This window comes from Puntigrus tetrazona, chromosome 1 (assembly GCF_018831695.1).
Source record: "Puntigrus tetrazona isolate hp1 chromosome 1, ASM1883169v1, whole genome shotgun sequence".
Lineage (NCBI taxonomy): Eukaryota > Metazoa > Chordata > Actinopteri > Cypriniformes > Cyprinidae > Puntigrus > Puntigrus tetrazona.
In genome coordinates, this window is record NC_056699.1 from 9,431,703 (window position 1) to 9,444,846 (window position 13,144).

Below are 13,144 nucleotides of genomic sequence, written 5' to 3' on the forward strand. Positions count from 1 at the left end.
CAGTTTAGGAAGTGCCTTTTTCTGTTCTATAACAATTTTGTCCATATAGTAAATGTACAAGTCATTGTTGTTTGGTGATGAGTTTTTTGGCTCAAGGACTGCATTTAAAGTCACACCAGATGTATTCAGCTAGGAGTTGACTTTATGCAGACCAGTCAAGTTTTTCCACACTGACTCAATCAATCATTTCTTTTTTAATCTTGCCTTATGTTAGAATTGAAAAGGGTCCAGTCCAAAGTGTTGCTATAAAATTAGAAAAACGCAATTCCCCAGAATATCATTATATGTTTTAACATTAAGATTTGTACTAAAGTAGTTAAACCTGTTCTTTGGAAGGGATGACAAAACATTTGGCAATACAGTGTATTTGATGAAATCGGAGAGCTACCTAACCCTCCACAGACAGCAATGCAACTGAACAGTCCATGTCACATCAGTGGCTCAACTTTAGTTTTGCAATGCTAGGAGACTACTTATTTTATTTTATATTTTTTTTGTGCAAGGATAAACAAAAATAACATTTCTCCTAGCGTCGTAAAACGGAAGTTGAGTGATATCAAAAATAACAGTTATTATGAATCTGTGATTGTTCATGTGAACACATGTCCACTTTGTATTGTTAAAACATTGTGGGACAATAAAGACTCACTGGTTGAATGATAGCCATTGTGTAATTACTTTATAAAGAGAAATGTGGTGCAGAAGACATATAGTTACAAAAGTAATTTGCCCAAGCATGCCAAAATGGTCAAAGTCTATTTCTACTGGCTGTGGAGATTCAGGTGTGCAATAAATCTACCAAAGCCCCTTCAAATCCCTCCTCAACAATCTCTCTCGCTCTTTCATTCTCTCTCCATCCATAATTATGTTCTGGAGAGGAAAAGTGCCGGCTGTCTCATCTGGATTAAGCCTCACACAACTGTATTCAGTCACACAGTTTGCAAAACAGCTTCTCTCTTGGTCCTGCAGATCAGTTCAATTTTCACTGGAGCTTGTGTGATTCAAAGGCTGGATGGTTGCTTCTTTAACCCCCAGCAACCCAACAACTGAAATACATGACATATACACACACACACACACACACACACACACACACATATATATATATGTCATGTATTATATATAGATCTTAGCAATTAATTAAATTCAGTTTCATTCCCCCACTGAATTGGTGTCCAATTTATGTTTTAAAATGTTTAAAATATCAGATAATGTACAGAGAATTTCACACAATGCATATACTTTAATAATAATAATAATAATAATAATAATAATAATAATAATATAAATAAACATATAATTAAATATTTTTAATAATAATATATATATATATATATATATATATATAAACATAATTTATTTACTTTTTAAAATATAATTTTTTTTTCTCTGGCAAATAGTGAAAAAATTATTGTGATTAATTATACTTTATTAATAAACTAAATGCATAGATTAAACAATTAAAAAAATACATTATTATTATTAATTTATTGAACATTACTAAATAATTAACTGCATTATACAAATGCAATTATGCTACGGGTCTCTAAAGTTAATAAGGATACTAGTTAGCAGAATGAGTAGCAGATGTTAGTGGAGACATATTACTCTCTGTAGGGATTAAAATCTTGACCTTTACTCATTTCCCTACCACTCTAATCAAAAGCTGTAAATGTAATTTGTCTCTAAACACTCCAACCAAGAGACTAATCTCCCTAGGCAACATTTAAGGCATCACTGGCGCCCTTCCGATGGAAAGGCTTCTCCGAACAGTAGGCAGTAAATGCACCATAACATGTATTTATCGCTGATAAGGCAAATCCCAGAACGCACTGTGGTAAGCTCTCAGAAAATGATCACCCATGGAAATGACTGTTTTAAATAAATAATGTCAAAAATATTGATAGAAAATAATCATCTAATTAAAAATGTGGCCTTTTATTTCATCTGATATTTGTATTGAGTCGTTTGCTCAGCAGCATGACCATTGCAATCGATTGTGTGTGTTAATTATTGTATGTATCGTGTGTTTCACAGCCAGAGTGCTACTTGTGTTCTGCCTGTGTGAAATCCTGTCCATGAAGAGAATATCAAATATGTCTCTTTGAAGGTTTCTTTTTGGTCAGAATGTTGCCTTTGAAGGCTGTCTGTGTGTGCAGCAGAAAGTGAGAAACCACATAGGAACTGAGTTAATGTCTTTGAAAACAAGTCCTTGGTGGACAACAGCTTAACATTTACAAGTGTTTTTCAGCAGATGGTAACCACAGTAAGTGGTGACTTTACTGGAATAGGTTTGAGAATTAAACCACTGTATCTTTTTGCTAGTGCTAACCTACTGGCGTGGTCTTGCATATGATCATAGCTTTGGCAATTCTAAACATTTACAGGTTAAATGGTACAAAAAAGAGCAGTCATAAAAAATAATGTAATCAAATATAATATAAATTTAAATATAATAAAAGCTAGTGTATAGGCATGATTCTGCAGTTTGCCATGCATTTCATAATTGTAAACTTATTAGATCCATTAATTAGTATAATTAGTAGACAGAAAATAAAAATAATAAATACAGAAATAAAATAATTTATTTACTTTGTAACTTGGGTGAAAATGAATGATTTCAGTTTATTATCTTTTCTTTATTTCACTGATTACAGTGTTCATGTGGCAATTGGCAAAATCATGTCTTTCTCAAAAAAAAATTAATAAATAAATAAAAATATATATTTATATTTAAGTTATATATAAATAAAATACTTATATACTTATTATATTTTATTTTAGTTAAATATTTTGGGTAAGTATCTTTACTCCGTTCATTTGTCCATACAAGAATGAATCAGTAATATTCTAGCTGATCTAAATTGTATAATGTCTCACTGTTAAATTAAGATGCTTCACTGGATGGAATAATTACTGCAAAACAAAAGGCCTGTAGACATTTGATGTGATGCCCTCAAGATGTGATTCTCTGCTTCAGCCCACCAGTATTGATCTGAACGACTGGCAGTTGTGCACTTGTCACACAGTGCTTTTCTTTCAAACAAAGAGGGTGTGTGTTTGCTTGTTAAAATCTTTCAGACGGAAGCTTCAATCAAAAAAAAAAAAAAAAAAAAAACTATTGTTTTTTTCTTAAGAATAAGGAAAAAAGGTTATAAGACTTTGCATTGAGAAGAAAAAACATTAAAGAAAATACAAAAAAAGGTTATTTTTAATTATGTATTGATGCCAAGGTATCTAGTTCTGTGCATTGATTTATTTTATAGAGATCACGATCTATATAATTTGTTTGTCTAATAAAGTGTTTCAGTGACAAATCAGATACATGTGTAATCACAGTGTAATTACAGCACGGCAGTCTTTAATAGTCAGTGAAGCAAAGGCAGAACACCGTGATACTCCAACCCAGCAACGTAACATCATTTAACATCAATGAAGGCAGAGCGCCATAACTCATCTGGAGCATTTCAAACAAAGTGTAAGTATGTGTATATAAGTATATGTGTAAATCGTACACATTAAAATACACAGTATACACACAAATTATATAAACAAAAACTCTTATTTTGGATGTGATTAATTGCAATTAATTAATTTTTTTTTATATGTGTATAGATATATATATTTATCTGAAAAATTTTGCACTGTTCAGAAGAACAAACAACTGAACCAGACACCCACATGAATTTAAAAATGTGAAAAAACGTGACAGCTTCCAGTGGTACAAAGTGTCATTTCTGTGACAAAAGGAAAAAAAAAATAGTGAAATTGAGGGGAAAAAGAAATCAACAGAGACTTTCTTTCTAAGGTGTACACTGTGTCTTTAGATGAGTGTGGACTCTGAGCGAAACTCCCAAACTCTCTCATCAGCTCCAGGGCAGCTGGATCAATTCTCATCGTATTATACCCTGCATTAGCTGGCAGAGTTAACTGATCGCTAATGGCAAGACTCTGTTGCACTCTCACCCTACCCACCCTTCGCTAGGCTATTAGCAACACGACCAAACCCTACTGTTGGGCAAGGGAGGTGGAAAACAACAGCGAGGCTATTACAGTCTACTTAAACTTGCTCCGTGTCCTTCATCAACACCAACTGAGCTGACAGTGACTACACAAAGGTCTGAAAAGAGAGGGCTGTGGGGCGGTGGAGAGTATGAGAGGAGAAAATGGAGGCCATCCAAGCTGTCTCAAATGGTGGTAATGTTTCTTTGTCGGAGATTTGCTGTTTAATTAACGAGAGCCCGAGGCAAGTTCAAACCTCAGCACTGAGAGGGAAGCACCAAACCAAACAAATGAAGGCAAATGACCAGAAATGTGCCAAGAAGAATGAAAGATGAAAAGCTGCAGCAGCTGATTGGAACAGCATTCTGCTGAAATGTTGAGACATTTTAACACCTTTGCTTTGTCTCAGTGATTTGGATGCTACTTTGTTATCTGCAAAATATGTGTCAGTATAAAACAAGTGGACACTAATTGTGATTTACTTGTTCTTTAGTTACTCGCAATACTAAATATTATATTAGATCACATTATTCAAATAGCAGTAATTTAAACTTAGCATTTGACTTTCGCTTATAATAAGTTCACTTATAAGTAATTGCTTTAAATAATTAAATAATTATTAAATTAATTATTTTATATATATATATATATATATATATATATATATATATATATATATATATATATATATATATATATATATATATATACATACATACATACATACACATACACACATTAAAATATATATATAAAAAAAACCCACATATGTCAGAACTCCAGACTAGCATCACAATATCAAAACGGAAATGAAACAGAGTGCAGGGTCATAATATCTGTGGCAAATCACCATTGTGTGTCTTTTTTAATGCTTTCAAACGAGACTGTGAAATTTTAATGAAACACTAAAAAAAAAAAAGATGGTTGCTATGAATAGTTGAGGAAGTATCAGTCTTTGCTGAGGTTTCACAGCAAACAGATTTACTGTAACAAAGTCAACGGTAAGCGTGAATGGACCATTTCAGTAGCTCATTTGTAAATATTTTTTAAAGAAAAAAACTGAATTCAACATCATTTGCAAAATAAATAAGGTCCTACTTTAGATAAAGTGCCCCTTACTATCATGTATTGTGATCATATTGTATTGTATTGTGCTCATATTGCTGCTATAGAGGTTGTGTGCGGGTAAGGTTAGGGACAGGTTTGGTTGTATGGGTAAGTTTAAGGTCAAATAAATAAATCATTTGACCCAAGGTCAAATAAATAAATTGCACAATTATTGTAGGAAAACATCATACATTTTCCTTAAAATCTGGTTAGTAATAACTTCAGTTGCATTAAATCTAAAACTTTGTCATCACTTTAAAGTGGTAAAATCGTTTTGGTAAAAAAAAAAAAGCCTCCAAATTGTTTTGTTAGTAACATTCTTATAAATACACTCTATTGTGTTCTGCCGAAGAAAGAAATGCATACAGCTTTGGAACAACATTAAGGTGAGAAACTGATTTTGGGGTGATCTACCTCATTAGAGAGAGAAATTACAAAATCTCATTAGAGAGAGAAATTACAAATTTAGTAAATTATCATTACTAAAAAATGCATTAAGCTCTAGTAACTAATAAATATTTTATCATAAGAATTAGAACTACTTAACCAGACATTTCACTCAAAGTAGCATGGATCAGGTATCATTTGTTATTAGGGGCAAATCACTTAGGAGAGTTTATAAATAATTGAAAAGGACTTTCTGCATTTGCTTCAACACCAATTTCACCAGCATTTCATTACTTTGCCTTTTATTTGAAGCTTTTATCTAAAGCCACTTATAAATATATACAAATAAAAATAAAAATCTAGACCAACCACAGGTAAAGAACCCTGATTGGGGGCAAAATGGTGATTGTTCATGAATGTTTACTGATTTGTATCTACAACTTTTCATTTGAGTTCACTTTGCTCCCACTGAGATTCGAAAGGTGTGTGTGAAGGGGTCAATGCTAAATATATGCACCAAATAAATTTTTAACACACACACACACACACAGAAGCTTGAGCTTTATATTAACTTATCAAAAGTCATGTGTTACTTTGAAGGTGGTCTGTTCAACTCTTGCTGAGGAACCTGTGAGAAAGTATATCAACAGGATGCAATTGAACCCTCAGTGAGACTATATCATAAGACATTAGCCTTTAATAGACTCTATTAAGTCATTACATGTTCCATTTACTTTAACTGCGTAATTCTGAACTCTAAGAGGAACAGAGAGACGAGAGAAGGTGAGGTAGAAATGAAGAAGTGAGAAACTGGACAAACATTCGTTTACAAAAGTTTCATACCCAAAGGACGACATAAAGCTGGTTCATAACTCATTACGCAGGCTCATTTCAATTGACAGCTAAACTCAGCGATAATGAGCACACTTCGATAAAACAATAATTAGGAGAAAGTGAACTTGATTTATATGTTTCCTGCTTTCGATTTACAAATTAATGAGGTCGAAAGCGAAGTAAAACATGTAAAGCGTGTAATAAGCCATTAATCCCCACAAAATGTTGAAGGAATGTTAATGCACACAGGTCTGGAGAGGATGCTGGATTCTTGTCTGGAGACAGCAGCCAGAAATTCACAGTGAGAGAGAAGGAAAGAGATGAGAGAATGAAAGAGTCGTGATGAGTGTGCGATTATCTGCAGTTTTTCACTTCACAATCAAAATGTCTGCTCTCGACTGTGAAACAGACTGCAGACTGGGATGAAATTACAGCAATGCTCTTTATCTTTATAACTGAACTGAGAGAGCGAATATGTGGATTTATTGGTAATATTTTGAAGCATTATTTGTGAGGCTTTATTATACATTATTATGAGGCTAATAGAGACCAAGGTCTTTCTGTTAACAGAGAATCAAAGTATTGAAATCAGTACACTATAGAAATCTTTCACATTGGATGCTTTACAAAAAAAAATAATTTGAGCTTTTGCTTTAGTGTGCCAGTAGGCGTTTTGTTTGCAAATACTGTAATAATCCAGTGAGATTACTGTCTAAGAAGTCTGACACCAGATGGTATGACCCACACAGAAATCTGATCACTATCATCCAGTCAGTCTGGTATTATATAAAGAAACAGTAGCAACTGAGACTAAATCTATAGAACTGTGGCAACTAATAATCATAATAATATTCATTTATTCCAAACTCAATTTGCAGAAACTTTTAGTGTCACATAATATGTGACTCATGCTTAAGAAATATATATATTCTTTGCTGTTTAATAGTTTTATTAAAACTTTGATACACTACCGTTTGGGTAAGACTTTTGGAATAATTACTTTTATTCAGCAAAGTCACACTCAAGATCTGTGTTTCTTAAAATTGCTTACTTGTTCCAAACTTTTCACCATTATGATATACTGTATATAAAAGCATACTTACTTTAACAAATGTCTAAATCTTTTTAAAATACTGTACTGTATATTGCAAGTAGGTGGAAATACTGATCTAAAAATGATTGTTTCTAATGTCACACTAAAGCCAAAGTAAACAAAAAAAGAAAAATCTAAAAGCATGTTTTTGAGAAGTATCTAATCTGCTTAAAACTTCCGCACAGTTCTGTATGTGGGTGGAATGAAACAGTGTCTGATCAACAATCACTGGCAGACCTCTGCAGTACCACTGCTGACATGACTATAATTGTTTTATAAAATCTGCAGGAAGTTTACTACTGCTTTTGAACAGCTATAAACAGAAAAAAAGTTATCCATAAATAGTTTCACCATTGACCAGTAGGGGCTAAGTGGACCACGCTAACTAGCCAAACCTCGACCTCCTAATGGTTCGAATTCTGATAATGTTTGCCATTAAGATAAGAAATGGAACTAAAAAGGGTCAACACTGCCATTGAAAGCTGAAAGTGTAGTATAAGATGTCACTATCTCTCCATTAACCCAATCATTTTCCCAATTTTTCTAATGATGAAAGTAGATTTGATTCTGGTGCATTTACATTAAGCAAGTTCATAAGCGATTGGAAAGAACCCAGCAGTGCTCCATCAAACCAAACTGGGCGGTAAAAGCTCTCGGTTCCCCTCAGTAACCTGCCTACTTGCACTTAAAGTGACTCCATCCATCATGGCGCTACATCATTTCCTGTAGTGATAATGTCGACATTTGGGGGACTGAGAAGCATCGCGGTGTGTTAGTGACCTATTGGACATCCAATCAGATATTGACTAATGCAAACGGAAGAGATTAGATCAATCTGATTGGCTGATCCACCGGTGATGGATTAGGCGTGTCAGAGAGGTCATGTCCCCTTTCTCATAACAGAGTGCGAATAGGACAGTTTGTCACTGAATATTGAGGATATAAAGCTTCTATGGACAATTAGGAAGTGGACATTCATTAAGTTCGTGTTTTATGACTTTCCTCTATCCTTCTGTGTCTCGTCCCGTTCTTTTTCTCATGCTCTAGCTCTTTGCCCATTGTGTGGTTCTCAAGGCCAGATTTACTAACAGCTTGTGCCAACGCAACCCGTCTTTTTGCATTAATATAGGACTGTTAGGAATTACTAAAAAGACACAGTAAAGAATAAGCACTTAAAAGGCATAGACACAGTTGTTTCTGCGCCTGAAGTTTCCTTTTTAAACACAACATTTAGGTAGAGAAAAAAAGAGTATTAAAATGAATCCCAAAACACAAATTAGTAACATTTGTATCGTCAAATTACTGTTATCTGTACCGTTTTTTTTAGTTTTGCATCGTAAGTACTGTACAAGTAAGATCAACCGCAGCCTGATGAGCATCAGCTATACTTATTTGTGACTATGCTAATTTGTGCTGAACTTGTTATATTGCTTTGTTCGACATTTACATGAGTTGTTGTGTCTGTGTTCTTTAATTTGCGCATTGTCAGTAATTCACCAGCAGAAATGCCCATGTCCGTCACCACTAATTTTCTCTGTTTAGTAAATCTGGCCCTTAGTGTGAATTTCAAATTGAAGGATAATGTAATACATAAGGGAAAGCATGTCTTACTTCAGGTCTTGGAATGGTTCAGCACGAACGTGTGGCGTTTCCACCGAATGACTAAACACAACTCCCTCGTTGCCTAGAGAGAAAAAGAGAAAACCAGAGAGTGACAAGTTATATAGTTGATTTAAAACTTTCGTGTCGTATTTCATGTTGTATAGTGTCTGTTTCAAATAAATGTTGACAGGCATTTTAAATTGTAATAACATTTCACGTTGATATCAATAAATCAGCCTAAAACACTGGCTTATCAAATTATTTTTATCCTATACCTGATGCTCTGTTATATATACCACTAATAAAGTAACTCGGGCTAGGCAGAGATATGAAACATCAAGCGATAAATTTTAAGAACCGCAGACCAGTAGACTTTTCCCTGTATTTCTGGAACATTCGAAATGTCCCCCATTTTTCACAGCATATTTTTTTCTTCAAAATGTGCTTGTTAAGTGAGTTTTCGTAAGTATAAATGTAAGCTGTTGTTCCATACTTTCTGTTTTACTTGTGTCGGTCTGTCCTAGTTTACTTTATTCCTCTTCATTTTCCCCAAAATCATGCCAAAATGATTTTGAATAGTTTAATAGGACAGTTCACTTAAAACCAAACTTCTGTCATTTATCATTTCATCTTCGTATCATTTTAAATACATGTTTTCCTTCTTATATGGAACACAAGCAGAAATAGTTTGAAAGAATATTCACGATTAACTCACGCACATTTCCATTAAGAGACAAAGTCATAAAGTTTTCAGACATGAGGGTGAATAAACAATGGCAGACATTTCACTTTTGAGAGCGATATTCCTTAACGCTTTACTCTTTCTCTCCATTCTCTTTCTCTCCCCAGGGCAGTTCTTGTTTCTGACACATTTTAGCCTTTCAGTCTCACCTCTTGAAGAACCACTGTCTTCCATTTATGCATGCTCTGTCTATCTTTTTCTCTCTACCACTTTTTCTCTCCCTTGATCCCTCTCTCTACCCATGTCTTTTTGTGAAAAGAGGTAATGGACAGATCTGCCCAATTACTGTGCATGTGCCCTCTTTGTCCCTGACCTCTAGTTATTCCACTTGACCTCCCAGCATGCACTGTTTCAGGCAGAGCCAGAAAAAAGTAAGAGAAAGGGAGGCCTGCATGAGCGAAATCTATTTGAAACAATATATTTGCATTTCAATACAAGAGAAGGTTACTGGTACATACGGTGCATGCAAATATTTGAATCTTGAAGCTGGCATAAAAAATGGATGCCGTATAAAATATCATATTTACATTTTCTAAAGTGCTCTAATAAAAATGACATAACAGCTGAAGACTTCTAATTTGATTGATGCTTTCTGCAGGTCATATCATTACAACAAATGTGAATACAGTTAGTAAACTGTACCATTAGTTTGTGAGATTCGGATTGACTGTTTTTTAACTGTTTAGATATTTGATGAAATATCTAAAAAAATGTCATACAGAAACTATTTAGTATCCACTGTCCAGGTTGTAATACCAAAGATGGAAATAAATACCGGCACATTTACAACAATCAAAACATATAGATATTTATGCGTCGTAGCACTGCACATGTGTGAAGGTTATTTTTAAATCAGACTGATAAGATTGTCAGAACCGAGTTTGTACACGTTTAAACTGTTTTATAAAAGCGATATCACACATTACGAGTGACTCATCTCTCTCTCTTTCTCTTACCTACTGCTCTGCAGGTTTAGTGGACTAATGACGCCTGACTGTATTCCTTAACAAATGCAATTTTCTCCTTGCACATCAGGCAGGTCCATTTAAGAGACAGTCTGGCTGTGATTTAGCCGTCAGAATTACTTGAATTAAGAACTAAATGCATAGAAAACGATTCGCACAAGCGCTATTTTATTTGAAGTCATGTTATTGCAGATAGACAGATAAAATGCTGGATTAGCTTCATTGTGTCAAAAACAAAAAAAAGTGTGTCCATCAGTTGAAAGCGCATTGCCGTAATGCTGCAGACAGCTCAGCTGATTATAATGTGACTGAGCTTGTTTTACATGTCAGGCATCTGTTGGAGATATGCATATCCAAACTTTCCTGACAAAAAACGAGCATGAAAGCTTTGTTGCTTTTTATAGATGTGCATTTTAGGCCTGTAATAAATCATCTGCAGATTTTTTTTTTTATGTAAGGCTACTAACCATCCCTAGGAGAACTACTGTACTGTATGATACAACATTACAGTAGCAGTGGAAATTGATGTATGGGCCAGATTTAAAATAAACTATAACACTTAAGGGACTGTATGAAAGTACCTGGAAGGTACAGTTTGAGACCTTAGTCTATACGTTTTTGGATCATGTTTAAATGGATATGTGTTTGCGCATGGTGTACCTGTGACCCTCAGTTTATCTGTGCCAATACTGATCTCCTCTTCATCAGCAGAGAAGAGAACTCTCTCGCCATCACTACTTCTCACCTCGAACCGCTGACACTGGGCTTCTACCATCTCAGAACCTACAGAAAGAGAGAAAGGAAAGAAATAAAATCTTGAGAAGATTAATCATAATACATATTTTTATCTTTGTAGTCCACATAAACCTTGTCCCATCAGAAATGGACTTCTTGTAATGGACACGGAGTGTTAGATGGAAAAAAAAAAAAGGTGGATGGTAGTGATATTGATCAGATATTATTATACTTTAATGAGTACTGTATGCATACAGCCTAATTTCTGCCTACAGAAGACAGATGACAATACTGACAATAAAAAGGAAGCTCCCTCAGTTAATATTAGAACAGCTGCTCATTGTTTCCAGATTGTTTAAAGAATTACTAGTGTCAAATTATAAAGGGTTTGTATGTTTAATTAATATTCTGAATTAATAAATATCTTGAGTAAAAAAAGGCTCCAAATAAAAAATACTAATTATTCTAGTAATCATTCAGCTGTCACAGAATACTTTTTTATTCTGTCCAATAAGTAGTAAGTTGTACACATAAAATAGTGCATATTAAAAGACTTTATATGAAGTGAACTGAACTGGAAAATATGACATAGAGACAACAACTTTTATTTAACGATACATGGAAAGGGTTTTAAATGCAATATTATTCAGGAAAAATTCTGATTAACAACCTCAAATCTTTGGAAAAAAACTCCCTTGAAGAGTTCTCGTCAACATAATACCACAAATACCTCTTCACTCCAGTTTGAAATGGAAATCCTTTCTTATTTAGACCTTTATCCATGGTTATGAATTAGAGAAGGAGCTGATTTTTTTATTTACATGCAGAGGCTGATGTGAGAGACGTGAATGAAACCGATCTTGACTTTTTTCACCAAGCGTGACTTGGCCTAAAAACTACACTGTCGCTGGGACCTCAGTAGCTTTTAATGCACTGCCCCAAACAAACACTGCAATGGCTTCACTGACTATATTATTCATCACAGCTATCATATCTTCCATGTCTTAGGTGACCTTGGAGAGCAAACTTGCCTTTGTTTGTTTGTCCGCATTATGCATGTGTGACAGAAAGTAAACTTCTTTTTTTCCTAAAGCCCGGCTTTCTCCTTTCTCTGCCACCTTCTATTGTCTTTCTAGCCCTCTTCATTCATGCATTACCTGTCCTCTTATTTTTTAGTGTTTGTACTATAAGACACCCTGCCCTTTCTCCAAGTGCCCTATGGCAAAGATAGCAGTACATTAAAGTAGCCTATAACAATGCAAATTTTGGATTGAATGCAACCCTCTTTTTCAATATGACTTTCTTTATATTTACTATTCGCTTTTTTTGGATGGTAGCCTACGTGGATTCTTGATGGAAGCAACAATAGCATTTCCTATTAAAAAAATATGTCACATAAACTGCACATACCTTATATATGTAGTCTCGATTTTCTAAAGTGTATCTATATGGGTAATGAGCGATTATTTTTCCTAAACCCCTTCTTTGAGTGACGCTAATCTGCAGTGATTGGTCTAATTTTCATTTCATGCCTGATAGCAACATTTGTGAGCTGTGCTGCTTTGTGTACAGCGTTACCGGGGAAACAGCTATTTTAGCGCTCCTAAAGCGGCTATGTTACAAAGATTCGGTCAACTTTTGAGAGACAATTTTACACATGGTGCACTTTCAGATTTA

At 34.4% G+C, this 13,144-nt stretch overlaps 1 protein-coding gene across 1 annotated transcript in view; it reads right to left on the reverse strand.

Moving 5' to 3' along the window:
* Positions 1-13,144, reverse strand: part of LOC122347442 (zeta-sarcoglycan) — a 223,399-nt gene that overhangs the window by 24,543 nt on the left and 185,712 nt on the right. Inside the window, exons 5-6 of the mRNA XM_043242763.1 lie at positions 11,393-11,515; positions 9,035-9,107 (exon numbers count right to left, since the gene is read on the reverse strand). Coding sequence (XP_043098698.1) covers positions 9,035-9,107; positions 11,393-11,515 — 196 coding nt within the window. The remainder of the gene's footprint in view (positions 1-9,034; positions 9,108-11,392; positions 11,516-13,144) is intronic.